Raw genomic sequence first — 26,926 nt, 5'->3', positions numbered from 1 at the left:
CAAGAATGAGGGGTTCTGAATTAAGTAGGGACTCTTCAGTACTTCTTGGAAAACACACTTGGAAGGGGTAGTTCTCAACCTCAACACGGCGCGTCCCAATGGATGATATGAAACGTCCTGAAGATATGTGGTTCAGGTGTGAATAAGGCTTTTCCAAATAAACACCCGTGAATCAACTGAGAGCATGGCATAGGGCAGCACCTATATCATTACAGGATCGGAGCGGTAGAGAAAATCTCTTTACCGGTCTGATACTGAATAATAACAGGCGGTCGAGGAAAAACTTAAAATATATTAGAAAATTTTGGGTTAGGTAAAAGAAAAGAAAGAGGTAAAAGACTAGTCCAGTATTGCCAGGAGAAAGAATTAGTCATAACAAATACATACTACGACCTACCCTCACGAAGAATATATACGTAGACTTCTCCAAAAGATAACACCAACAATATAATCAGAAACCAAATAGATTTTATAACGATTAACAAAAGGTTTCGTATTGGAGTACAAAGTGCAAAAACCTATTCAGATGCAGAGCATTTCAGCATAAATAGACTTGAAGCCTGAACACCGCTTCCAAATTGTGCAAATTTATTTCGAAAATTATGGTTCTGTTGGAAATTTGTATCTCAAATTACGTCCATTTTATCAACATAATAGTCTACCAGAGCAATTAATTCGATTAACCATAGAATGTTTTTGCACACGTTTACTCTAAATGATAATACGCATACACAGAGACATCGTACATTGCGTACAGAAGAAGTTGCTGCTGCTGTAGAGCGTAGCATAGAGGAAGACCCGAATCAGTCTCTCCGTCATCCAAAGTAGTTGGATGTGTCAATCCACTATATGGAAGATCTTGCGAAAAGATCTTGGTTTGCGTGCTTACAAAATCCAACTCGTGCAGGAATTAAAGATAAACGATCATCTAACAATGCATACATGCGGTGAATGGGCCCAAAACGAGATTGCCGTGGGCAAATCTGGTTAATTAGCTAGTCAACAAACAAAACTGCCGTATTTAGAGTGAAGGTAATCTTCAAGTGTATGTTGAGAAACCATTACAACTAGAAAAACTGACTGTTTAATGTGCCTTACGGGCTGGTTGAATCATTGGTCTGTACTTCTTCAAAACGATGCTGACCAGAACGTTACAGTCATTGATGACTGCTATAGAGCCAGGATTATTGACTTTTTCATTCCTCAATTGAAAAACCATGATGTGCAGGAGCTGTGATTTCAACAAGACGTCGCAACATGTTACACAGCTCGTGCCACAATTGGTTTATTAAAAGAAACATTATTCACGTTTTGGACCCGTGAAGTGGCCTCCAAGATCGTGCGTTTTAACACCGCTAGACTATTTTTTTGTGGAGATATATAAAGTCTACTCCGATAAGCCTGAAACGATTGACCACTAGGAGAGCAACATTTGACGCGTTATTGACGATATACAGCCATAAGTGTTGGAAAAAATCTTTGAAAATTGGACCTCTAGATTAGACTAATTCAGAGCGAGCCGTCGCAGTCATATGTCAGAAATCATATTTAAAGAATAATGCCAAAAGATTATTTTTCGAATAAAGTTAACTTCATGTCAATGTATAAAAATCATCTTTATTTTATTCCATTTAAAAGTTCTATACCTCTCAAAAAAACCCCCTTTATTAATAACATACTCATTCCATTTAATATGCGTTATAATAATAGTGGAATTGCGATATAAAATTGACGCACTGTATTTCTGAACAAGGTATAAGCATTGTTCCCACACAACAAAGAGTAAGTGGATTGGCCGGCTGCTTTTAGGAATTCCCAGACAGTGTTGTTAACTCTACGGATTTATCTGTAGATCTACGGATTTTCGAAATTACTTAGGATTTTCGGATATCGATCACATTTCTACGGATTTTTCAGCTGCAGCAGTCCAGAATAAAATTAGGATTTTTTACTCTTAGCTTTTTATAGAAATAGAAATATTTATCAAATAATTAATTGGCATCTAGTCCTCTGTAATGCCGTGAAATGATGAATTTCAATTTTCGTAACAGGTGAATCCTCGGCGCTTAGGGGAATAACAGTGATCTCAGATGGAATGCTAAGATTTACCTTGGGAACTCCCCGTCCTAACATTATAAATATGAGCTATTCGGAAATCTACTGTTTAAATTTGTTATCATCAAAAAAAAATGATAGTATTTTTAATACGTTTGTATTAAAATTTATTTGATACTTCCCTGTATTGTTTAAAAATTACATGCAAAGAATGAGAAATCCCGGAAATTCGTAATTGTAATTTGATACCTAAACCATAACAATTAACATCATTCGGTATCGGCACCTATTAGTAACAATAAATCATTCACCCACTCTTAAACTTTTAAATATGTAAATATGGTAAATATTATGACCTAAATTCTGATGTGAGCCTTTGGTACCATAAAATTTGAAAACGATTTGAATTATGGATGTTTGGAATAATAACTTCGACTTAATTATTTACGGTCTTTAACTTTTGAACAGTGATTGCCATGCCGGCCGGTAATCACTGTAAACATCCTCACTGTTTACGTTGAATTAGATATACGTTAAATTTTATGTATGTATTATATAATATATAAAATAAAAATAAATCTACTGTTTTTGAAAGGAAATCTCCTGTTTTGTATTGCCCTTTTCTCCTGTTGTTGAAAATATCCATCTGGCAACACTGTACCAAGCACAAGTTTCTGTTCTACGGATTTCTACGGATTTTTGAAGCGCCCTCTACGGAAATATTCAGTTGTAGAGTTAACAACACTGTGTATTAGTGAAGTTCGCAATGGAGAAGGTTATGAAAAGAACACCATCAAGGCTTAAATCTCGCTAACTTTAGTGTATTTGTATAATAAACTGTAAATTTGTGCCAAATTGTGATTTTGCCCAGGTTTTTAGTGATATGCGGAAAAGTTAATGCAAAAAGGAGGTCAAAATGCATTTGTTGCTAATAGCTGGTAATTTATCACTTGTTCTCGGAACAATATACTTTATATTAAGTATATTCGTTGAAAAATCATATAATGGTATGTATATTTTTTAATTTACTGTTAAAAATCAGTTACTTTCGCATTAAAATTACCGGACCATACTTAAATCACTTGCCAAATACTTTTAAAAAATTGTTGACGACTTGAATAACCAATCAACAGAAATACAAAGGTGGAAGATAAATCTAAACAATCAGAAATATTCAAGATAACCTTAAAAGGAATAAAATTAATTCATATTGATTTAAGTAATATGATATAGAAAAGAGCTGGAACACTCATATAGTACACATCTTCACCATAAAACTTATTATGTATCTAGAAGTTCGTAATATGACATTTCAGATTACTTTATTGGTATGCAAACATTAGTCAAAAATACCAGTTCTCTCTCTCTTTCCCTCTCTCTCTCTCTCGTTCTCTCTGAGGGCGAGAGAGAGAGAAAGGGTGTTTCAAAAAGGCATGTCATAAATTAAATCACGCATTTCGGGTACAAAAATAAATTGATTGAATCCAACTTACCTTAGTGCAAAAGTGTACACAAAAAAGTTACAGCCCTTTGAAGTTACAAAATAAAAATTGTTTTTTTGCATTATCTCCTAAACTACTTGACATTTTGTAATAAAAATGGACACGTTACTTTCTTGTTCTGAAAGCATTTTTCGTACAAAAGAAACAACAAAATCTAAGCGTACAGAAAAATTTTAAGGGGGGTGTGCATGTGCAGCCCTAAATCCCCCCAAACTTTTGAGTACGTTCAAATCAAATGAATTTTGTGGCATCATTAGTTTAACACATTATTTTTAAAATTTTTTTGCCTCTTATCACTTTTTTAGTTTTTTTCTAGTTGTCCAGTTGATACAATAATTACAAACAGTTCCATTAATAATAGTCAATAATTTGTAGCTATCATTTATTGTGTGAATAAGATGACATACCTTTTTGAAACACCCTGTATATATTTACATAATATATACTTATACATACAGGGTGAGATTTTAGTTCAATTCTTCAGGTTGATTAATAACCAGGTTAGAAAGTAAATATACAATTTTTTAAATAAGACATCTGTTATTTTTCAATATTTTTTTCATATTAAGATTCCCCTCATAATTTCTGTTCTTACAATACGGGGTTTGACACTGGTTTAAAATTTGATTTACTGAAAATTGGAGATTGAGTGAGTTGATGTGTGCTAAAATTTTGTGACTCAACAATGTTATGCTTTATATCTTATTAAACAAGCTCTTAAAATTGTTTATATTTGTTTTATTTATATATATATATATATATATATATATATATATATATATATATATATATATACATATATATATATATATATATATATATATATATATATATATATATATATATATAAGTATTATAAAGAATTTCTGTTTTTAGGTATCTCTGCCAAAACCCAGTTGCTCTACATGATAGTCTGTACTACAAGATATTTTAATGATTCCATCATGTTTTTATGGGTTATGAATTTTTTCTCAAGTACGGCTTTCTTTTTATCGTTTAGAATGAAAGAGACATACGAAAAGAAATATGACAGTTTCTGGACAGAAATTCTTCTTATTCCGCTTTTGATTTTAGCGGTTTTCGTAAATCACGATCATTCTCCTTTCAGTGTAAGTTTTATTTAAAATTACATTATTAATATAATTACATTAAATTTTAATGATATCTATAATATTACTTGAAAAAATACTACTATATAATTACTATATTCGCGTTGGAAATGCATAAAGATAACTCATACAAATGAACGGTCTATATAAGATACCAACGGTCTGTATAGACCACGACTGTTCAAAGCAGAAAAACTATAAAGAGTGAAACATTGTCTCAAGTTTCATACAAGAATTTATAAATATAGAAGGAGCATGTTAACTTGGAAAAGGATCACGACAGGAGCAATTTCAACAATCTGTGTCAATAGAGTTAGAAGACCCTGATTGTTTTCAAGGCAACAACTGACAATAACTACTAAGGAAGCTACAGCTACTTGAGGAAAAAAATGCAAAATGCGAATACGTTTAAAATATATAGAAAAGGTTAATACGAGTGAATAATAAAGGTAAAATGGAATGCCATTCCATTTTATCATATTTAATTTCAACTATCATTAGTCTTTCCGATACAGCTTCCCATTTCCGTAGGAATTTTCTTTTATTAGCGTGTATTATACAACCTATACCTCCTGTTGTTCCTTCTTTTTTTCAACTCTACAGTATAACATCAAATGTCCATTTTCTAGTTCTATTTCTCCTTTACCTTTCTTTTTCGTTTCGGTTAAAGATATGAAATCTAAATTTTCTTTTTTGAACTGCATTTCTAATTTTTTTCCCTGTGTAATGTTTTGGTATTCCAGATCCCGTACTTAGAAACAATTTTTGCTGTTCTATTTTCTATATTTCTCCCTGTATTTCCTTTCATAGTAGCCTTTTGTTCATTATTGCTACATCTCTTTCCTTGCCAGGTCGTCATTTTAGCTTCGTCCCGCTTTCATGCTTCAAAAAAATAATCTCGCTCTGCTTGTAAGTAACATGCTTAGAGCAAAAAAGTTATTGTAGGCACATGAAATACAGTAAGTAAACAAAGAGCCTTCAATAACGACGTCCCCAGGGCTCAGTACTTGCTCTGTTTCTATTAAGTATTTATATAGTCATAGCCATCACTATCATAGAATATAAATTACAAAGATGGAAAAATATATGCAAGAATTATTCAAAGATAGAGCACGAAGTCCGACTGAAATAAACAATCCCTACAGCCTAGAAATAACAAACGAAGAAGTAACTATGGCCATTAAGCAGATTAAAGATGGGAAATCACCAGGACCTGATGAGGTGCATGGTAAAATTATAAAGCTATTAGAGACACACCAAATCACAGCTCTTACACCATTTTACACTATTCAACAACATCTACGGGACTGGTTACTTACCAAAAGACTGGCTACTAAACTATAACTACTAAAAGCCAACGCTAGAAAATGTAAAGAACATAGATTAATTAGTTTGATGAGCCATGTACTTAAAGTACTTAAAGTACCTATCCACAAGAAGGGAGACAAACAAATATGTCGGAACTATAGAGGAATATCGTTAATCAATAAAACGTACAAAATTATATCCATAATACTGTCTAGAAGGTTAACTCCATACGCAGAGGAACTAATAGGCGACTACCAAAGCGGATTCAGACCGGGAAGGTCGACCATAGACCAGATATTCGTCCCACGCCAGGTGTTTAAAAAAAAACTGGGAATTCAACCGCGATGTACACCAAATCTTCGTGGACTTTAAACAAGCTTACGTTCTGTTAGCAGAGAAGCATTGTGGGAGACCATGGTAGAAATGGGAGTACCTGGAAATTGTACTAAATTTAAATTAATTTAGACTGTTTAAAATTAATTTACAAAACTAGCTAGCTCAGGTTCAATTAATCTATAGTTGGCGTTAATTACACTCTCCATACCTTTGCGTAATTTAGATATACCATCTCCACAGTTGTATATTTCAACATCTCCCACTGTTGGTCAGTTGGTCTTGAGTAACGCTGTTACATATTAATTTTATAGTTCTCTCATTGACCGGGGGTTTAACTGAACTACTTGAATTATACCCCATTTATACATTGCTTTCAATTTTGGTTTTTTAATTTTTAGTATTTTAATTTCATAGTCAGATTTCTTCTTTTCTACAGTATTGATAGTGGCTGGTAGACCATTTTATTGTAGTCAACCACTCACTGTCTAATAGATAGCTTAGTCTATTTCTTACATTCATACTTTATGTCTACTTCAATTGCTCTCAAACTAACACCCTAATTATTATAGACAGGTTTAAGTGTGAGATCTGGATTATCCAATCTAGTTAAAATATTCTATATAATTTCATATTTCATTAGTTGATTTCCTAGAGTAGTGTCAGTTGGACCTTTGGTCAATGCTTAGTTACATAGAATTTTGAAATGTGCAGATCACACCTACATGATGGTGACTGCCCATCCAAGCTGTCATATGTCACATACATGTCACCTAAACATTTCCGTTAATACCGGGAGCCATTCTCTCTCCTGATGCCGACCAGAATGTAGATTCGACTTTTTAAATTATTTTAAACTGTTTGTCCTTGTTTAGTATAGTGTTATGTTCAACTTTATGTTTAATTTTAAATGTATGACATTCTGCAATTGTTGGATAGCCCAAAATTGACGAAGTAAGTCTAAAACGTTAATCACAAAAAAATTTTTTATCATCCATTAATTTCGAGTTTTTATCGAGGTTAATCAATTACTTCATTAAAAAAAAAAACGGTTTTTGGTTTATTTCAGATGCTCCTGAAGATGCTCTAGAGAGCGAAAGTGCTTGGGCAAGATTTAATTATTAAAACTGTGCTCGATATATGCCTTTATTTTTTAAAATTAAAAGTATTTGACTGAAAACACCAAGGACACCAACAAATTATCTTAAAAACCTATTTAGACGAAAGTTGTAATGTAAAAAATGTTTTTGTATCAATTGTAAAATAATTAGATTAATTATTTTATATGTAAATTAGATCCCAACTTTAAAATAATTTTTTTTTTCAGATACTAAATGCTTTCAGCGAGTATCTGGAATCACTGGCACTGCTTCCCCAACTATACCTGATCTGTAATAGAAAAAAAATTACTAAACACATGAAAGTGTACCTCTACTATATCTACGCGTATAAATGTCTAAAGATGTTATATTGGTTGCACGTCTACTACGTATTAGACGAATTGAACATTAGATCTATAACAGCTTTGTCTGTAGAATTCATAATTTTATCTGTTTTCATAGTAATTTTACACTGTAAGAAAATGATTAGGTCCAGTTACGAAGCAAAGGCTATACAGTCTCAAAATGTTTTTATTGTCAATTCTGGATTACTATCAGTTACGACTGCCAAACCTGATGAGGTTCCATTAATTACCGAAGAAGCTGAAAAGCCCACGATAATTTAAAGGAAATTAATAATCAAATTAAATTTATAGTGTAAGATTATTTAGATAATATATTATTTATAGAATTATATTTCTATCAATAAATATTGAAACATGGTAAAACCAAACATTTACAGATATTATGCATTTTTATTTTACTTCCCTGTACCCACACAAATAAATTTCTTATTATTGTAATAAAGTTATTTTCATCTTAAGATATTTTTAATCGATAATGGTCGATAATAAATACAATAGATTTGAGACTGTAATCCTTTTGGTAGTTCAAAACAGAGAAAATCAAATGTTTATAAATAAATAAATAAATAGGTCATAAATTTAATTTTCAATCTCATTACTTCCTCTTCAGCCCCTCCCTCTATCCCTCTACAAGGGATAAGATATTACAGCATATTCAAAAACAGAACAGAATAAACGATTTCGATAAAAACATTTCAGCTCATTTGGGAAATGTGCCTTAGTCTCTGTAAAACCGCATTATCATACTGCTTGTAGTTTACTTTATCTAAGGAAAGAACTGAAAAAAAGGAAGTCGCTCAGCATGTGAAAATACTAACAATTTTATTAATTATCTTATTACTTTATGTATTATCAGATTTTCTATGATATAAAAGCAATTAGAATTTATTAAATCAACTTTTTCACTGAAAAATATTACGGAAGTCACATTTTTTAGATAAAATCTCCTTTAAATCTCACCTTTAATATTTAGAATCAAATTAAATATTTTCGCATTCAACTTTATTTTTTTTTACTCTCTATGTTTCATGGATTTGCAATTTTTTTACTTTTCAATGTAAAATTTTACATAATGATTAAAAAAAACGAATTTGAGTTTTTCCGCTTTCTTACATTCTCTGAGACAATTCTCCATAGTAATGTAAATTTTTTACACGTCAGAAAGGAGAGATTTCAACAAACAAAAGTCACCGACTTTTTTTTTTAAAAAGCAATAAGTTTTGGCGTGAAACTTTTGGATCGAAAATAAGCTGTGGTTTTTGATCATTAAATCAACATAAGTGGAAAAAATAAATATTTTAAATCAAAAAAAACCTAGTGTGTTTGCGACATAACAAAGTAAGTTTTCACTAAATGACGTGAAAAAAAAATTATGGAAGATAAAAATTAAAAAAAAAAAACACAATCTCCTGTAAAGAACCCTTCTCTTATGTGAAAGCGGTTTCAGTTAAATTGGCTAAATCTTTGGAGAAAAATAGGTATGGTCACGCTGATCAACAGTTCTTATTGCTCTAAGACTCAAAAATCAATTAAATGTCCGCCCCGAATAAGGTTGTAACCCTCAATATTTGTGAATCAGTGTTATAAGCGGAATAAAGTTGTAACCATCATTATTTCTGTTATACTGGTACGCAATTGGTCGCAGAAAATCATTTTTATGTGAGCATTCAATTAGAACCGCGTCGAATAAGGTTGTAACATCATTAGAAATATTAGACTTGGCGGATGTAGCGTGTGTTAACGTGAGTGTGGCCACAGAAAAGCAATAAATCGAGAAAAAGAAAAATTAGGCTTAGTGAGTGGAAGGGCAATAAAAGAAAAACCCTACGAGACACTGGGAAGCAATATGTTTCCAGAAAAGGTGCTGTTGTTCCTGAAAAGGTACCTCCACTAAACGTAAGTCCAGAAAATTGTATCACTTTTGAAAAAGTTTCTGGGATTGGAATTGGATCAAAAACACTGTCCCACACAAACTGCAAATGGTCTAGGACGACCATGGAACACAACAAAATGGACAAGTCTTGGGGAGGTAGGACACTGATTCGGGCTACGGATTATCCTGAATGACAACAAACTGCACTACTTTCTCACCAACCTAAGTGGATATTTATTTGGTGCGCAATACACGTGTACAGAAAAAAAGGCTAACGCAGCAGTTTAAAATTCTAAATTAATCTGCGGCTTAGACTAGAATATGCTGGTGTCTGATCGGCCTATGGTGGAGCAGTACGGCAAGAGATAAGGGCTTGCGTCTCGGTGATACTCCTCCATAGATCCCTACAGGAAGGGCGTACCGCCTAAAATATCGGTATATATATATATCAACATCAAAAGAAGGCAATTAGTGTTATTATATACAGACCAGAAATGTTTATATTATCAATCTCAGCGACGCAAACATATTGAGAATATTTTACGGTGTTTTAACATATAAAGATAAATCGAAATGCTACACATGGATTTAGTAAATGTGAAAAGACGATATGTTTCTGAAGGTGAATCAAAACAAACCTGTTCGTTTACTTATATGTTGCCTGTTGCAGGTAAAAATATACGTGTATGTCAAAAAACTCTATATTCCATATTAAAAGTTACGCCCAGACGTATCCAAAAATTGTAAGAAAAAATAAAGTTCAATGAAACACTGTCTATAGACCACACGTAACATCCGATGCAGCAAAAGTAGCTGAAAGAGAGCACATCGAATCTTTTCCTCAAAAAGTGAGCCACTATTCCAGAAATAACACTCAAAAGCTTATTTTTCATGCAGACCTACCCATAAACAAAATGTATCTATTTCTTAAGACACAATTTTCCAATTTTCGTTGCAGTGAAAATTTATGGAGGATAGTCGGGTAATATTAGGACAGCGCCTAATATTGGATAGCTAAATATTTCAAAAACAAATGTAATAACAGGTGATATCTATCCACGGAAGGAGGGATTATGGTTAAAAACTTAATGTAAAGGTGTAGATTCTAAAGATCAACCATCTTAGCATATTTGCAAATTCTTTGAATCGCGCATCCCTAATCTGTTGTGTTTACCTATTGTTAGTGCTGAAAATATTTTAAATAACACTTTTAAATGTTTTAAACTGGTAGTGTAATGCATGTTAAAGTTGACATTTAGAAATGAGCCTAATATTGGACATAGAAGTATTCTCAATGATAAAAACGGACAAAAAACGTTTTTGTTACAGAATGTCCCCTATATAAAAAAAGCAATGGAATAAAGCAAACATAGTCTCTGCAACTTTAGATATACTAAATAGGGGGGATGGGATATTTGAAAGCAGCGAAAGCATATGATGTTCTGAAATCTTTATTAGAATATTATTATAAGAAAGACAATTCACTGTGATACCTCGAAAAATCAATTCTAGATCGTACGCCAGTGGTCCCGCATTAGCACAGCCTAGCACAAGCATTAGACAAAGAGTTGGTTGTATACTGCTTGAAATTTGAAAGGAGGTTTTATGGTTTAACATCAACATATATTCGCCATTTAGCCATTCAGTTGGCTTTGGCCAACAATTTGCCACATCCGTTTTCTAAAGCGAAGGCTACTGCAGGGGGAAAATGGCTAAAACAGAGCCGATGGATTTAGCACCTCCTGGCGCATCTGGAAGATGTTATTCTTCTGGGTGGATTCAATCCTACTTATTTACGCAGTGGATGGATCATTTTATTGTCTATACTAAGCCATCCGCCGAAGATCCTGCCATTTTAATTTTGGACGGATACTATTCGCACACAAAAAACTTGGATGCCATTAATAAGGCTCGAGAAAATACTATCATTGGAATGTGCCTACCTCCACACTCAACTCATAAGATACAACCTTTAGACACAGCTTTTTCGAGGACTTAAAGAAATATTATTGCCATCAAATCGAAAAATATTTAAGAAATAGTCCCCGAAAAAGATTTTCCCCATACCAGATTGCAAGTTTGTTTGGAAAAGCATATTCAAGGACAGCATCAATGGAAGATACTCTGATGTCGGGTTCTGACATCCGTACTATAACCAACAATTTTTTAATGAGTTTTTTGTGAAGTCGAGTCCTTTGTGTTTATTCATAGTTTAAACAAAGAAAAAAAAGTAACAAACAGAACCAGCATTTTTCTGCTAACCACATGATCTCGCTCTGTAGAATACTTTATATTTGACGATACCTCCGAAGATGGCTTTGTAAGCCGAAAGCGCTCAGCTAGAAATTTAAATATTTTACACACTTCAAAAATACTTTCCTTTTTCATCTTTTGATTCAAAACAAAATTAGAATTAATTTTTTGTAAAAAGTAGCGGTTGAAAAAAATGTATCCAATATTAGGTGACTCTTTTCTACTGTTTAGGCGGGAATACATGTTTTTGTGGGTTACAACCTTATTCGGGACAGCCATTCCATGAGTTCATCATTTTTGGCTCTACAAACCTTTGTGGGTCTTGGCCTGTTCAAGAATTAGTCTCGATTCCCCCCTATCTTTCGCCCTGGCTTTCCAATTTCTGACCCCTAGATTACTCAAGTCATCTTTGACTTGAGTTTTAAATCTAGATCTTGGCCTGCCTCTCTTCATGGTTTCTACTGGCTCTTGATATAATATCTGTGTTTGGGGGACTCCAGTGTCCATTCTTTCAAGGTGTCCTAGCCACCTTAGTCTATTAATTTTAATAGACCGGACGATGTGGCATTTTTCATATCATTGATACAACTCAAAATTGTAGCGCCTGCGCCATATCCCGCTTTCTTGTACTCTTCCGTATATGTGCCTAAGTATTCTTCTTTCAAAGCGGCCTAACAGTTCTTCGTCGCTTTTTACCATAGTCCATGTCTCTGACGCGTATGCCAGGACAGGTTTAATAAGAGTTTCATATATTAGTGTCTTGGTTTCTCTGCTAATTATGTGTGAAGTTAAGAGCTGCTTTAGTCCAAAGTAAGCTCTGTTTGCCAGGTATATTCTTTTCTTAATTTCTACGCTTACTAGGTGGCTGTTATTTAGTTGTGTTTCAAGATATATAAACTCCGAGAGCTCTCCGAATGTGTGTGCTTCTGTCACCAGATCTTGTGGTGCCGCTATTTGTGTGCTGTTCGTGACCTTCATGTATTTTGTTTGGGATACGTTGACCTGCAGTCGAATTGTCTTCGCGGCTTTTTCTAATGTTTCAAAAGCCTGTATCAGGTCTATTTTTGTCCGTGTTACTATGTCAATGTCATCTGCGTAGGCCAATATCTGTACAGTTCTATTGATAATCGTACCTCTGGTTGTTATGCCCGATTTCTATATGGTTCTTTCTAGCGCGATAAACAACAGGCACGATAGACTTTGCACTCAACTTTCGAAAGAGTTGCCTTTACCAATGTTATTAGATGCAACGAAATATCTAGTTCTGCCATGGCATTATAAAGTGCGCTTCTGTCTACACTGTCATAAGCGCTTTTAAAATCTATGAAGAGGTGGTGGGTATCGATTCCATATTCATATGTATTTTCTAAAGTTTGTCTGAGAAGGAAAATCTGATCAATTGTTGACCTTTCTTTTCGAAATCCACATTGGTATTTGCCTATTTTTTCCTTAGTATATACTAGTAAACGATCATAAAGTATATAAGTCAGTACTTTGTAAGCCGTATTTAAAAGGGCAATGCCTCGATAGTTGTCACATACTAGTGGATCTCCTTTCGTGTGAATAAGTATTATAATACCTACATTCCAACTATCTGGGAGTTTTCCTTCTCTCCAAATGGATGCAACAAGTTTTATTATGTATTTTTTTAGCGCGTTTGCTCCATACTTGAACAGCTCAAGAGGTATACTATCTTCTCCAGGGGATTTGTTAACCTTTTTATTGCCTTGGCAACTTCTTATTCTGTTGGTATATTATTTTTCTCCCTCTCATCGCCGTCTCTCATCATACGTCTCCACTGTTGTCATTTATGATAGTCACTTCTCGTTTGCATATATTTAATTTCTCAACAAAATTCTTCGCCCATCTCTCCACTATTTGATACGGCTCATTGATAATTTCGGCTTCCTTACTTTTTATTATGGTTATTCTAGGTTTAAATTCTTTTCTGTTGTGGTTCACATTTTTATAAAATTTTCGCGCTTCGCTTTGTGAATTGAGCCTTTCTAGTTCCTGTAGCTGGTTTTCTAAATGTCGTTTTTTCTTTTGTTTTAGTATCCTTTTCTCTGCTTGTCTCATCTGTTTGTACTTTTCTTGATTTTGTCTTGTCCTTCTGTTTTGGAGTTTCCCATACGCCTGATTCTTTTTTTGAGTTGCCTGTGCGCATTCCGCATCATACCATTGTGTTACCTTCCTTTCTTGTTTCTTCTTTCCTAAAACTGTTGTGACTACTTCTTTCAGATACGTTGTTTCTGAGTTACAGAGCTTAAAATTATCGTATAGATTTCTGAGTCTTAAAGAACAGAGAACTTTTGTTCAATGTGATCAAAGCTACCCCTGCGTAAAGTTTCAGTCAACTTAACTGAACCACTTTTACATAAGTAAATAAGAAATACGCCAGGAATATTTAAACGAATACGACAACCAATGAGGCTAAGAGTTGCAACTTGTGTCACGTTCCAGGGTCTCATTTTGAATATTTTTTGTAGCTTTGCGCCTATAATTTTATTAGGAGTGCTTTCTATTATTGTTCTAATTTAATGTTATTGTAATAGATAGTTCTTGAGAATGTATTAAAGAAATGAAAAAGACGCGTCAAGATGTTTTATTTCTTTGCATCAAACTCGTTCAAACAACGCTCCTCACAAGAAAAATAAAGAAGAAAAACTTTTTGTTTCAAATTAAATGAAAAATTTAAAAATGATTTTTATTTGAAATAGCTCAGTAATTTACCATTGCTTTCTTTAGAAAAATTGAGAACATTGCATTAATGCTACTATGTTAATCTTGGAAGAATGAGGACAAACACTTTGTTACTCTGATTTTGATATAAGTATACATCGTTTATTCTAATTATGTCCTTTATCCAGCTGCATTAATGATTGGCATTACGAAATTACAATCTTAAATTGATCGTGGAAGAGATTTTGTACATAGAGAAGGCACAAACGTTGTAGTTAAAGAGCATAAACTACCCAATTAGCTGCTGTGGTGATCTGAAACTGTCAGTCTGAGGTCTTCAGTATTATACACAGAACAAAATGGATATAGAAGTTCTTATTCCAGACACAACACATACCATTAAGTAAATAGGATACGTGTAAATAACTTATAGCCAAATAAACATACATGATAAACATACAAATATCCAGCACTTTCTTTTTCGCACTATATTTCTGAATGAAGTATAAGCATTGTAGTAAAAACCAAGTTTCTTGGTCTACTGTTAGAACGAATTACCTTGAATTTATAATTGATCACAAACAAGCTATCGGCAAAATTGCAAAACATGAAGTGGTCTTAACACTCCTAATACAATCTAAATTTACCACCGCCTCGTCCGTCGAAGAATTCGTTGAACTTGGGCATCGGTGTCATAATAAACTAGAGATAGGTGTAAATTTGGCATCATGTTTTCTTTTGCTTGGTTTTTAATGGTGTGGAGGTAAATCTTAAAAAAAAAATACAATGTCAAAACGAATTAAAAAAATCATATGCTATTACTAATATAAATGAACTTCTGATTGGAAATTTTAATTATGGTAAAGAAAAAGTATATGACGCAGTTGTTTAAAAGATATTCATATTATGTTTTATGAAATATTGCTTAATTGTTATTGAATATTTTCTGGCTTTTGACAGTTTTTGAGTAATTCCAAAGCCATTATATCAAATGAAGGGCACAGGGGAAAAACCCCGTCAGTCATAAAAAGTAATTTTCAACAACCATTTCATTGTTTTTTCAACTCTGGAGGCTAAAAAAATAAACAATAAACGTATAGAAAACGTTTTAATTAATTTATTGACAATTTTATTAATATTTTTGCAGTAAAAAATCAGAGTAAAACCCAACAAACTATTAAAAAAACGGTCTGAAGTCAATTCTCTCCATCATCAATCGTCAGCGTATTCGTCATAATTTTCTTCCTGTTGAACAGCGTCAGCAGTTAAATTTTAATAAAAAAGCTATGCTTCGGGATTTTCCAAATACTGGGATAAATGAAGAAGGTCATTTTGCAGCTGGTATTGGAAGTTTTCCATTGTACAGATTTTGTAACGGGGTAATTACTGCAGTGGCTGCGCCTTGATTTTTCTTTGATTTTTTGCAAGGAGGTTTTTTATCAAGGACTGAGGATGCAAAAAAAGTAGATTTATAGAACACAAGTCGTCCTTCAGTTGCCAAAAATCATTAACATACAAATCGATTTCATGGGAAATGGACATTTTCGGGGATAAAGTGATGATAGGTAAGCAGCCCAATTTTGAAAAACTACATCTACTTCGCAATCAATCACTGTAAATGGAGAGGGTTTTACCCAAGTATTCCTTAGAACCTCCCTCCAGTCTTCTGGAACCTCTGTATAGGATTTTTATTTAACAATGCTCATATTCCGATCGCATTCCATGTAAGAGTGCTCTCTTATCGGAAATATCATCTTAACTGTTTTAAAACGTTTATATTTTGTTACCAGATGATGTAAAAACCGTATAAATGTATAATTTTTATTTTGACCCGCACATGAGTCGCAAAATATACAGAATTCTTGCACTTCAAGGGGCAAAATTTTAAAAACAAAATGCCGAAACATGGAGTATACATCATCTACGCCTTTTTTGCCACAGACTCATCATACGTATAAAAAATTGCTTGCTGCGTTGAAAGTCCATGAATATTGAAACTAACAAAATTCAGTTAGTGCCGATAGTATACATCATTAGTCGTAATGTTAGGACATGGCAGGTTTTTTTGAAAGTCCATGGTCACCGATTCCATCGTGATTGATTTCATGGAAAGTTTTCGGTAAATTTTTTTTAATGTATAAAAACGCTCACCTCTCTTAAGATGCACCTCTCTTTCTGTCTGTTTTGGTTGTAGATTCTGACTTGTTTCTCCTTTCTCAGTGGCAGTTTTAAACTTCTCCTCAAGCGCTAAAATTTGTGATTTAAAGGAATTTAAAGTTAAGTACACCACAAATCCCGGTAACGGATTACTACAATATTATTTGACTCACGGGGTTCTTCCATACACGTGCATTGACTGACAGGGTTTTCCCCAGTGCCGCATATTTTTTAACGTGGATTTTAGTAGATCCACGGTGTTTTGTACAAAAGCTAATAAATGATTAAAAACTATTTATTTGAAGACACTGGATAGCGTCATCAGCCCATTTCTTGTAAAAATTGACTAACGGGGTTTTTCCCCTGTGCCCTTCAAGTATAATATTATTTCCTTTAACCCTGTGTTCCAGTAGTGTTTTATATTGGGACCAATGTGTCCCATACACGAATAAATTTTAAAGGGTAATTTTATTGAACAAAATATAAAATTGCATGAAAAAAAAAATACCGATGATGTGGAAAAAACACGTCTTACATAGTGTCGAATCGCAGATGATACAAATTGTTTTGGTTCTTGTCTCTTTCTTACTGAGAGAACATATATGGCATCTTCTTCTGGTAGAAATTTGCTTTGACAAATGGTCCCTGACATTTGCTATGCTCTTGTGGCGTTTGGAAATTCTTTCAGAACTACGCGTTTATCAAACTTGTAAAACGAATCTCATGTAAACAAATACCCAGAGGATGTCAACAACATTACATATCTGGTCTGAACGATGAAGCAAAAGACATTATGACAAAGTACACCGAAGAATATAGTAAAGACCCATTTAGCGAAGTTACGGCAGAGATAGGGGAGAGACTACAGCAAACACTAAGTGCCTCCAGACAACAACGGCGGAGCGAGACTTTAAGTAAAATGGATATGACGCACAGTAGTAAGCAGGCTTGGAATATGATCAAAAAACTTAATGGTGATCCCACAGAGATGAAAGAGCTATGCACAATAACACCAAATCAGATAGCCCACCAACTGCTTCTGAATGGCAAAACAAACAATCGTTGCAAAACGCCAAAGATTATAAGAACTCAAGACCAGGAAACAACTCTCTTGCGAAACCCATTTACCATCGAAGAGCTCAAAAATGGTATTGACTGTATGAAAAATGGAAAATCACCTGGAGTGGACGAAATCCTAACAGAGCAGATAAAACACCTCGGGCAAAAAGCGAGACAATGGGTGCTCGATCTATTTAACATCTGTCGCTCTACCTACCAGATTCCAAAACTGTGGCGTAAATCAAAAGTAGTAGCCCTTCTGAAACCTGGGAAAGACCCTGAACTACCGAGTAGCTACCGTCCGATATCCCTGCTATGCCATTTGTATAAATTGTATGAACGTCTCATTTTAAACCGCATCCAGGAAAAATTAGATGCAAAATTAATCCCACAACAAGCAGGCTTCAGACCAGGTAAATCATGCACAGGCCAAGTGCTGAACTTAACAGAATACATAGAGGAGGGATTTGAGCAGAAAGACATAGTGGGAGTAGCCTTGATAGACCTCACAGCGGCCTATGATACGATAAACCACAGAACCCTGCTAACTAAGATCTATAACACTGTGCTTGACTACGACCTGGTAAATATCATTAGATCACTGTTGTGTAATAGACGTTTCTACGTTTTGCTAAATGGAAAGAAGAGCAGATGGAGAACCCAAAAAAATGGCCTACCTCAAGGAAGCGTTCTGGCGCCGTCCTTATTTAACATCTACACCAACGACCAACCAATGCACCCTCAGACTGAGAGTTTTGTCTACGCTGATGACCTTGGTATAGCCGTAAAGGGGAAAACACTCACACAAGTAGAGTCGACAATGGAAGAGGCTTTAAACATGATGTCAACTTACTACAAACAAAACTCATTAAAGCCAAACCCTACTAAAACCCAAGTATGTGCATTCCATCTCAACAACCAACTGGCGCATGTAAAGCTGAATGTTTCTTGGGAGGGACAACGCTTGAAACATACTGATAAGCCCAAATATCTTGGAGTAGTACTAGACCGGTCACTAACGTATAAATTCCACTGTCAGAACACAAGACAAAAGGTTTCTACGAGAAACAACCTTCTCCGGAAACTTGTAGGGAGCAAGTGGGGTGCAAACCCCCAGGTCTTGAAGACAACAGCTGAGGCCTTATGTTTCTCAACAGGAGAATATGCTTGTCCCGTCTGGGGTAGATCTAGACACGCCCAACAAGTCACCACGGCGTTAAATGAAACATGCAGAATAATTACCGGTTGTATGAAGCCTACCCCCCTACCCCTACTGTACCGGGTAGCTGGATTCTCATCACCAGATGACCGTAGATGCGCCTCACAATATGTGGAGAAGTTCAGGCAAATTTTCGATGAAAGGCACCAATTATACGGGTTTGACGAACCACCAGGAATCAGCCGACTTAAATCAAGGAAAAGGTTTATGAGAAATGTCAGCGTCGAACCACCCGAACTGTTCCCCCTACATCCAGAACGACCTAATGGAATGAACCTGGACTGGAGAACCTGGCGGACACTGAATCGCATATGCACAGGTGTTGCCCCTGTAAAACAGAACCTCATTAAATGGGGCATCAAGACAGACAGCGACGCACTTTGTGAATGTGGGGAAATACAGAACATGGAGCACCTGAGAGTATGCAGACTTTGCCCATCACAGTGCACCCTCGATGATTTATGGCTTGCAAATACAAAGGGTGTAGACGTAGCCCGATATTGGGCAGAAAAACTGTAGTCGGATCCAGACACGAAAAAGTAAAGTAAGTGTACAAAAGCTAATAAATGATTAAAAACTATTTATTTGAAGACACTGGATAGCGTCATCAGCCCATTTCTTGTAAAAATTGACTAACGGGGTTTTTCCCCTGTGCCCTTCAAGTATAATATTATTTCCTTTAACCCTGTGTTCCAGTAGTGTTTTATATTGGGACCAATGTGTCCCATACACGAATAAATTTTAAAGGGTAATTTTATTGAACAAAATATAAAATTGCATGAAAAAAAAATACCGATGATGTGGAAAAAACACGTCTTACATAGTGTCGAATCGCAGATGGTACAAATTGTTTTGGTTCTTGTCTCTTTCTTACTGAGAGAACATATATGGCATCTTCTTCTGGTAGAAATTGGCTTTGACAAATGGTCCCTGACATTTGCTATGCTCTTGTGGCGTTTGGAAATTCTTTCAGAACTACCAGTCAAGCGTCTCTTCACTTTGAATTTGGACCTGCTATGTTCTATAAGCTACTCTGCCATAGGAACCCAAAAAACTCAATAGACTACTCTTGTTCTTATTTATATTGTCGTATGTTATCCAAGGAATTACTGGCAGTAAAAGGAAAGATAAAAGTCCCAAGATCAAGAAGAAGATCTCCAACACGATGGGCAGACCAAATGAAAACTCTGGTGGGAAAATCCCTACATGAAGCCGTCCATATGCCAGATGATCGCAGCCACTGGAGGCAGCAAAACCAAATGTACCAAAAGTATTTCTAACAAAGAAAAATCGGTACTTTGGGTGTTGGACAAATATCCGTTACTTTGTAACGGGTAGGTATTTTTTTTACATCACTAAAAGACTAATGTAAATTGATGCAGTATATTTCTGAACAAGGTATAAGCGTTAAAAAATTGCTTGCACCACTAATTTAAGGAATTCCATTGAATTATGATAAGCATGACAACAAAAGCGCCATCGGCATATTCACAATTCACAAAACAGGAGATGGCCCAAGCCGCCCAAGCAACAAGAATAAGAAGATTCATGATCAGTAGCTGTATGCGGAGAACTTTGTGAAATCTGTGACGTAACAAACTGTAAACTGAAACAATGTTTGTGTTTCTTTTGGCTTACATTTATGAAATGAACTTTTTCCTTGTAGTTGGTAATCTATCACTAATTGTTGCAATCTTTTATTTAATATGGAGCATAATAAATGAAAAATCATATGTTGGTATGTATGGCATGTAAATGGTTATAAAGATAAGAAACTTGACTAGAATTAGGAATAAAATGTTGTTTATTACTGATATTTAACTATAATATTCATTCATATTTATGTTTTTGATATGGTTGTTTATAAAGATAAACATAATAATCATATTATATTTATTATTCTTCGTTAATAGTTTCTGTGTCTTAGGTTATTGTTATATTAAGTGACAGCTGATACATAACCTATAATTTTTACCCTAAAAGTGTTTTCTCAATGATGTCAACTTTACACATTTTTATAAAAAATATATTATTTTTATCTATACAAGGTATATTTAAAAATAGTTCAATTTGAAAGAGTATTACCTACGTATTTTTCGTTAATTTTTATTCCTTCTTTAATTTTCGAGAGCATTTTGAAAGATATTCATTTGAGGAATATTATACTGAATATTAAGTAATGAAAAAACTACAGAAACTTGTGGAACTCCTCTTTTTATTGACAATAAACTATCTTCCTGTATATTATACTTTTTCTATTTGCATGTTATTTTTAGGTATCTCCGCTAAATCGCAGTTCCTTTACTTAACAGTCTTCGTCGCAAGATGGATTGCCGTTCCTGTAAAATTTTTTCCTCTCCTTATGATTTTTCCCTTTAGCGCGGCTTTGATCCTGGCTTTTTGGACAAAAAATACATACGAAAAGAAATTAGATAATGTTTGGGCTGAGTTTCTAATTGTCGCAGCTTTCATTTTGGCTGTTTTCGTCCATGATAGTATCCCTTACAGAGTAAGTCTTTAGTTTTTCTTTAAATATGATTGGTCAAGGATGGTCAAGGTTACGAATGTGGAATATGAAACTCCTAATGTTGGAGCTTTTATTTAACGCTGCAGTCGTGATGTGAAAAAAGTTACACTAACCGTGACCACGGCCTCTTAAATCGGTTTATGTTTTAACCGAGAATATCCCAATGTATTTGGAAACAAAAACAAACATACTTTTTTTCTGTTTCAAAAAATATTTATTATGTATACGTAATTTTTAGATCATTTAGGCAACAGCTTCTACCTTTGTTAAATTGTGACCAATTATATTAAACATGATTTTATTAATTAACTTAAATATATATTCTGGTTTAAAATACTCTTATATTTCAGATAATATCAGCTTTCAATGAAAATCTGGAAGCAGTCGCCTTACTTCCCCAGATATATATGATCTGGAAAAGCAAACAAATCGTCAAACACGTAAAAGTGTATATGTTTTATATGTATCTATATAGGTGTTTAAATGTATTGCGATGGATACACATCCACTGCGCATATGGTAGGAACGACATCAGATCTGGAGCTGTTTTGTTTGTTGATTTCTTAATTATGACCACGTCTATAGTGTTTTTACGACGTAAAAAAATTATTCTGTATCGTCATGAAGAAAAAAAAGCTACAAAACCACAAAATGTTTTTCACGTCAACGCTGAATTGCCATCCATTATAGCTACCATACCTGTTGATATAACATTGGAAAAATAAGACATTTACCAGCCCACGTTTATGAAATAGACGTTACGAGTAAGACATCAACATTATAATGATATAACTGATTTAATTTATCGTTCATGTATGTGTAAAATAGATTTTCTACTGTGAAATTGTATTTTATTTTCTTAATTAATATTAATAAATTTTGAAAGAAACCTTTTAACAACGCCATGTTTACGTACAACGATTTCAAGTTCTGGTATCTAATAATGATTCTTAAGTTCAAATTTATATCCCGATCCTAAAATTTTGCAATATTATTTTCTCCTTCTCCTCCCCATTCCCTGAGTCCTTGTCAGCTTGGTTAGGCGATACTCTAAATAATGTTAGCTTGCTGCTTGCATTGGCTGCGATGTTTTGTCAGATGAACAACTTCATGTAGAGATTGCCCCAACCAAGTCTTCATTTGGTCTGGTCAGTTCATAGAAAAAACAATAGCATTCAACTCTGAATTACATATTCTGTGAGTGGACCTTTGAAAGGCCTATAATAGTTCCCCAGTCAATAACCTGCGAAAAGCAATGGAAAATCACGGAGTAGATAAAACACCTAGATCAATGCCGTAAAATCACTTTACGAAAGCAATAATTGTAGAAGAATATTTGGTCATAACTACTCAGAACCTTTTAAAATCGATAAAGGACTTCGACAAGGATGCTGCCTGTAACCAACCTTATTTAAACTCCATATAGATAAAAAACTAAAACACTTAATCAAGAAATGTGGACAAATTGGAGTAAACATTGAAGACTATATCCATAGGCTTTTGTTTGCCGATGATCAAAAGATCCACAAGGAAAATAAAATTCCTGTAGTTAGCTGTATACTATAAATCACAAAAGTTTATTTAAAAATCCTTTATAAAAGGTATATAATTAAAAGAGCCTTTCGAGCTAAATCCCAACAGAATGTTTTTGGACTAAACATCCATCATCACTGTATTAACCTGGAATAAGTTTTACCTCTTTAGTAAATTACGTAAATATTTAATAATTTTGACTAAGGCTAAAAAGCAATGTGGTAAAATATTCACCAGGTGTCCAAGTCTCTGTGTCTCTGTCTCTGTATGAGCTCTAGATCTTCTTCTTCTTCAAGTGCCATCTTCACGGCGGAGGTCGGCAATCATCATAGTTATTCGGACTTTTGAGACGGCTGCTTTGAAAAGTTCATTTGATGTAGGTACATCCGTACCACTTTCTCAGGTTGCGCAGCCATGACTTTCTACGCCTAACTATGCTTCTTTTTCCTTAGATCTTTCCGTGTATAATCAGTTGGAGCAAGGTGTATTTCTCTCCACGTGTAATATATCCGAGATATTCCAATTTTCCTGTTTTAATTGTATTTAAAATTTCTATTTCTTTATTCATCCTTCTCAGAACCTCTTTGTTTGTGACGTGTTCTGTCCACGATATTTTCAGAATTCTTCTGTAGACCCACAGATGTCGCATTCAAGGTCCAAGATTCCATTCCATAAAACAAAGTCGAAAAAACATAGCACCTCGCCAATCTAACTCTTAGTTCCAATTTTAAATCCCTTGTACATAGCACTCTTCTCATTTTGTTGAAATTGGCTCTAGCCTTTTCTATTATGATTTTGATCTACTGAATGTAATCATTTGTGGAGTTAATCATTGTTCCCAGATATGCATATTTGTCCTGTTCGACGTTGGTTTCGTTTATTAGAAGATTCTGGTTATTTCTTTGAGTTTTCGATATTCTCTATTCGTCTTCTTGTCGTTCATTGTTAGACCGTACTCTTTTCCATACTCCGCTCTTCTGGTCACCAGTCTCTGAAGATCTTATTTTTTTCTACTAAGATCACGGTGTCGTCCGCATATCTAATGTTGTTAATGGGAACTCCATTTACCTTTATTTCAGCTGTTTCACCCTCAAGAGCTTTTTTCAGGATCTCTTCGGAGTGGACATTAAAAAGAATTGGCGACAATACGCATCCCTGTCTCACTCTACTTCTAATTTCAATTTCTTCTGACAGATGTTCGTTAATACGTAGTTTTGCTCGCTGTTTATAGTATAAATTTGATATGATCCTGAGGTCGTTGTAGTCAATCTTCTTTGATTTCAGGACATTCATTAAAATTGTCCATGTCCTACTTTATCGAATACTTTATTATAGTCAATAAAGCATGCGTATATATCTTGATTGACATCCAGGCAGCTTTGTATCAGTATATTAAGTGAGAAAAGAGCTTCACGCGTTCCTGGGCTTTTGCGAAAACCAAATTGTGTATTATTAACGTCTATGTCAAGTTTGTGATATATTCGGTTATGGATGACTTTTAATAGTAACTTTAGCACATGAGACATCAAGCTAATGGTGCGGTAATCGCTGCATTCTCTTGCGTTTTTCTTTTTTGGGGAGACAAATAAAAATCGACGTTAACCACTCTTTGGATAATACGCCTGAACTATAAATTTTGTTCAAGAGTATCACTAAAACATCAATGTGCTTCTAATCTAGAATTTTTAGGATTTATATAGGAAGCATGTCAGGTCCTGGTCTTTTCCCACCCATCATTGTTTTTAATGCGTGTAATATTTCTTCTTTTGTAATATATGGACCTATTTCTTCCGACGTAAGTTCTATGTGCTCCAAATCACCTCTTTCATCATCGAACAGTTCGTCGATATATTCTGCCCATCTTTGTACTTTTTCGTCTGTCTGTGTTATAGTAGTCCCGTGTCTATCCAGAAATGCACCAGTGGGATTTTGTTTTCTTAGTCATGCCAGTTCTTTAACTTTCTTGTGTAGGTTAAATAGATCATTTAGATTTATTTTGAAGGTCTTCGATCTCTTTGCATTTCTCTTTAAAGTATTTTTCTTTTGCCTGCTTTATCATATTTCTGATCTCGTGGTTTATCTCTTTGTATTTATTGTTGTCTTTTTTCCTTTGTCTCCGTTGTTGCATCATATTAAGTATCTCGTCATTCATCCATTCTTCTTTTCTCCTTGCGGAAGTCTTTAGTATTTCTTTACAGGGTTCCAGTAGACAATGTTTTAGTCGATCCCAGTATTCATCAATATCATTGGTGTTTGTGTTTAATTTGCTGCAGTTTACATGCAGTTCATGTTGAAGGCATTCTTTTACGTTAGGTTCTTTAAAATTGTGGAATCATTTTATAGATGGAATGACTTGAAAAAAATATTTGGATTAGAAGTAGGCAAACATCAATAGAAATACCCAATGTACCTAGGATGAGTAAAATATTTATAAGGTCCTATATGTTTGTAATCAACTTTGGTACCTAAAAATTTCTTCTACTCCTTTGTTTTATGGCTTCGCTACTTGGCGATTCGCCAGCACTATTTGTTGGCGATCGTGCTGTAATCTGGTTCTAAACCATATCAGTTCCGCTGACATTTACATAAGGTGGTAGTACTTTTTTTGAATTTTTAAATTTGTGGTTAAGATTTTATATACAAATAAGGAATACAGATTGTGAAAAAATCGTAATGGTAGGGTTACACAGTAAACAAGACTGAAGCGTGTTTGTAATAAGCCGCATAAGACAGAGACAGATGGAAAGAGTTAGGGGAGACCTATGTCCAGCAGTGAACGCATACAGGTTTATGATGATGATGACGATGATAGCAAATTGTAGACATCCCAAAATCTGTAGATATTATGAAACATTTTTACGAGAAGTGTTTGTATGCATGTATATGCATTGGGTTGCACAAGGTTGGCAACTGAATAGTTACCAACCTTGTGAACAGGCTGGGTTGAAAAGTATTTACGAAACTGGTACAGCTTGTGCCCGCCTTCATGAAGATACCAAGAAGTTCTTCAATATATGTTCAATCAAATGGAACGAGAGGATAACATGAGAATTAATATAAATGGGGAAGATCTGAACCACCTACGATTTACCGATGACATCGTTTTAATATCTGATAGAGTTGATAAAGCTACAAAAATGCTGCACACGCTCTATAAAGTGTCAAAACAATTGTTCTTAAAATTAACACCTCAAAGACAAAATTTATGACCAACCTTGTAGTCAGCGCTAAAATTCTGATTGAGAGCCATAGCATCGATCAAGTAATAGCTTACAAATATCTAGGTCATGAGATTCGCTTAGGCCGAGATAATCAGACAACTGAAATACAAAGAAGGATAGGTCTCACATGGGCTGCCTTTGGTAGATTGAATAACATTTTCAAGTCTATTATCCCAGTTTGTTTAAAAAGAAACGTTTTTAACCAGTGCGTTTTACCGGTTCTTACATATGGTGCAGAAACACTGACTCTCACAAAAAGAACAATAGATAAAATAAGAGTTACACAACGCGCTATGGAAAGATCAATATTAGGTATTACCCTCAGAGATAAAGTACCAAACCTAGAAATAAGAAGAAGAACAGGAGTCACAGGTGCAGTTGAAAAAATAGCCATGGGTAGATGGGCTTGGGCCGGACATGTTGCCAGATTAACGAATGATATGTGGACCAGAAAGATTCTGGAATGACGACCAAGGCAAGAGCCATATCGAAGCAGAGGACGACCACCTACTAGATGGACGGAATATTTTAAGCGCATCACCACAAACTGGATGCAAGAAGCTCAAGATAGAAATAGGTGGAAAATTTTACGGGAGGCCTACGTTCAGCCGTGGACAAATATAGGCTAAT

At 34.5% G+C, this 26,926-nt stretch overlaps 2 protein-coding genes and 1 long non-coding RNA gene across 3 annotated transcripts in view; 2 read left to right on the top strand and 1 right to left on the bottom strand.

Moving 5' to 3' along the window:
• Positions 1 to 26,926, bottom strand: part of tow (target of wingless repressor) — a 552,940-nt gene that overhangs the window by 97,886 nt on the left and 428,128 nt on the right. The gene's annotated exons all lie outside the window — the stretch shown is intronic.
• Positions 2,775 to 8,152, top strand: LOC140435277 (ER lumen protein-retaining receptor erd-2.2-like). The gene is made up of 3 exons (XM_072524099.1): positions 2,775 to 3,062; positions 4,434 to 4,666; positions 7,635 to 8,152. The coding sequence occupies exons 1-3, from the start codon at positions 2,972 to 2,974 to the stop codon at positions 8,031 to 8,033; spliced, it is 723 nt and encodes a 240-aa protein (XP_072380200.1). The 5' UTR covers positions 2,775 to 2,971; the 3' UTR covers positions 8,034 to 8,152.
• On the top strand, positions 20,501 to 22,386 carry LOC140433594 (uncharacterized). Its single transcript, XR_011950014.1, has 3 exons — positions 20,501 to 20,753; positions 21,292 to 21,524; positions 21,893 to 22,386. It is a non-coding gene; the product is annotated as an uncharacterized lncRNA (long non-coding RNA).

The sequence above is a fragment of the Diabrotica undecimpunctata genome, chromosome 2 (genome assembly GCF_040954645.1).
Source record: "Diabrotica undecimpunctata isolate CICGRU chromosome 2, icDiaUnde3, whole genome shotgun sequence".
NCBI lineage: Eukaryota > Metazoa > Arthropoda > Insecta > Coleoptera > Chrysomelidae > Diabrotica > Diabrotica undecimpunctata.
The sequence above is the reverse complement of the archived record's forward strand: the minus strand, read 5'-3'. Positions and strand labels throughout refer to the sequence as shown.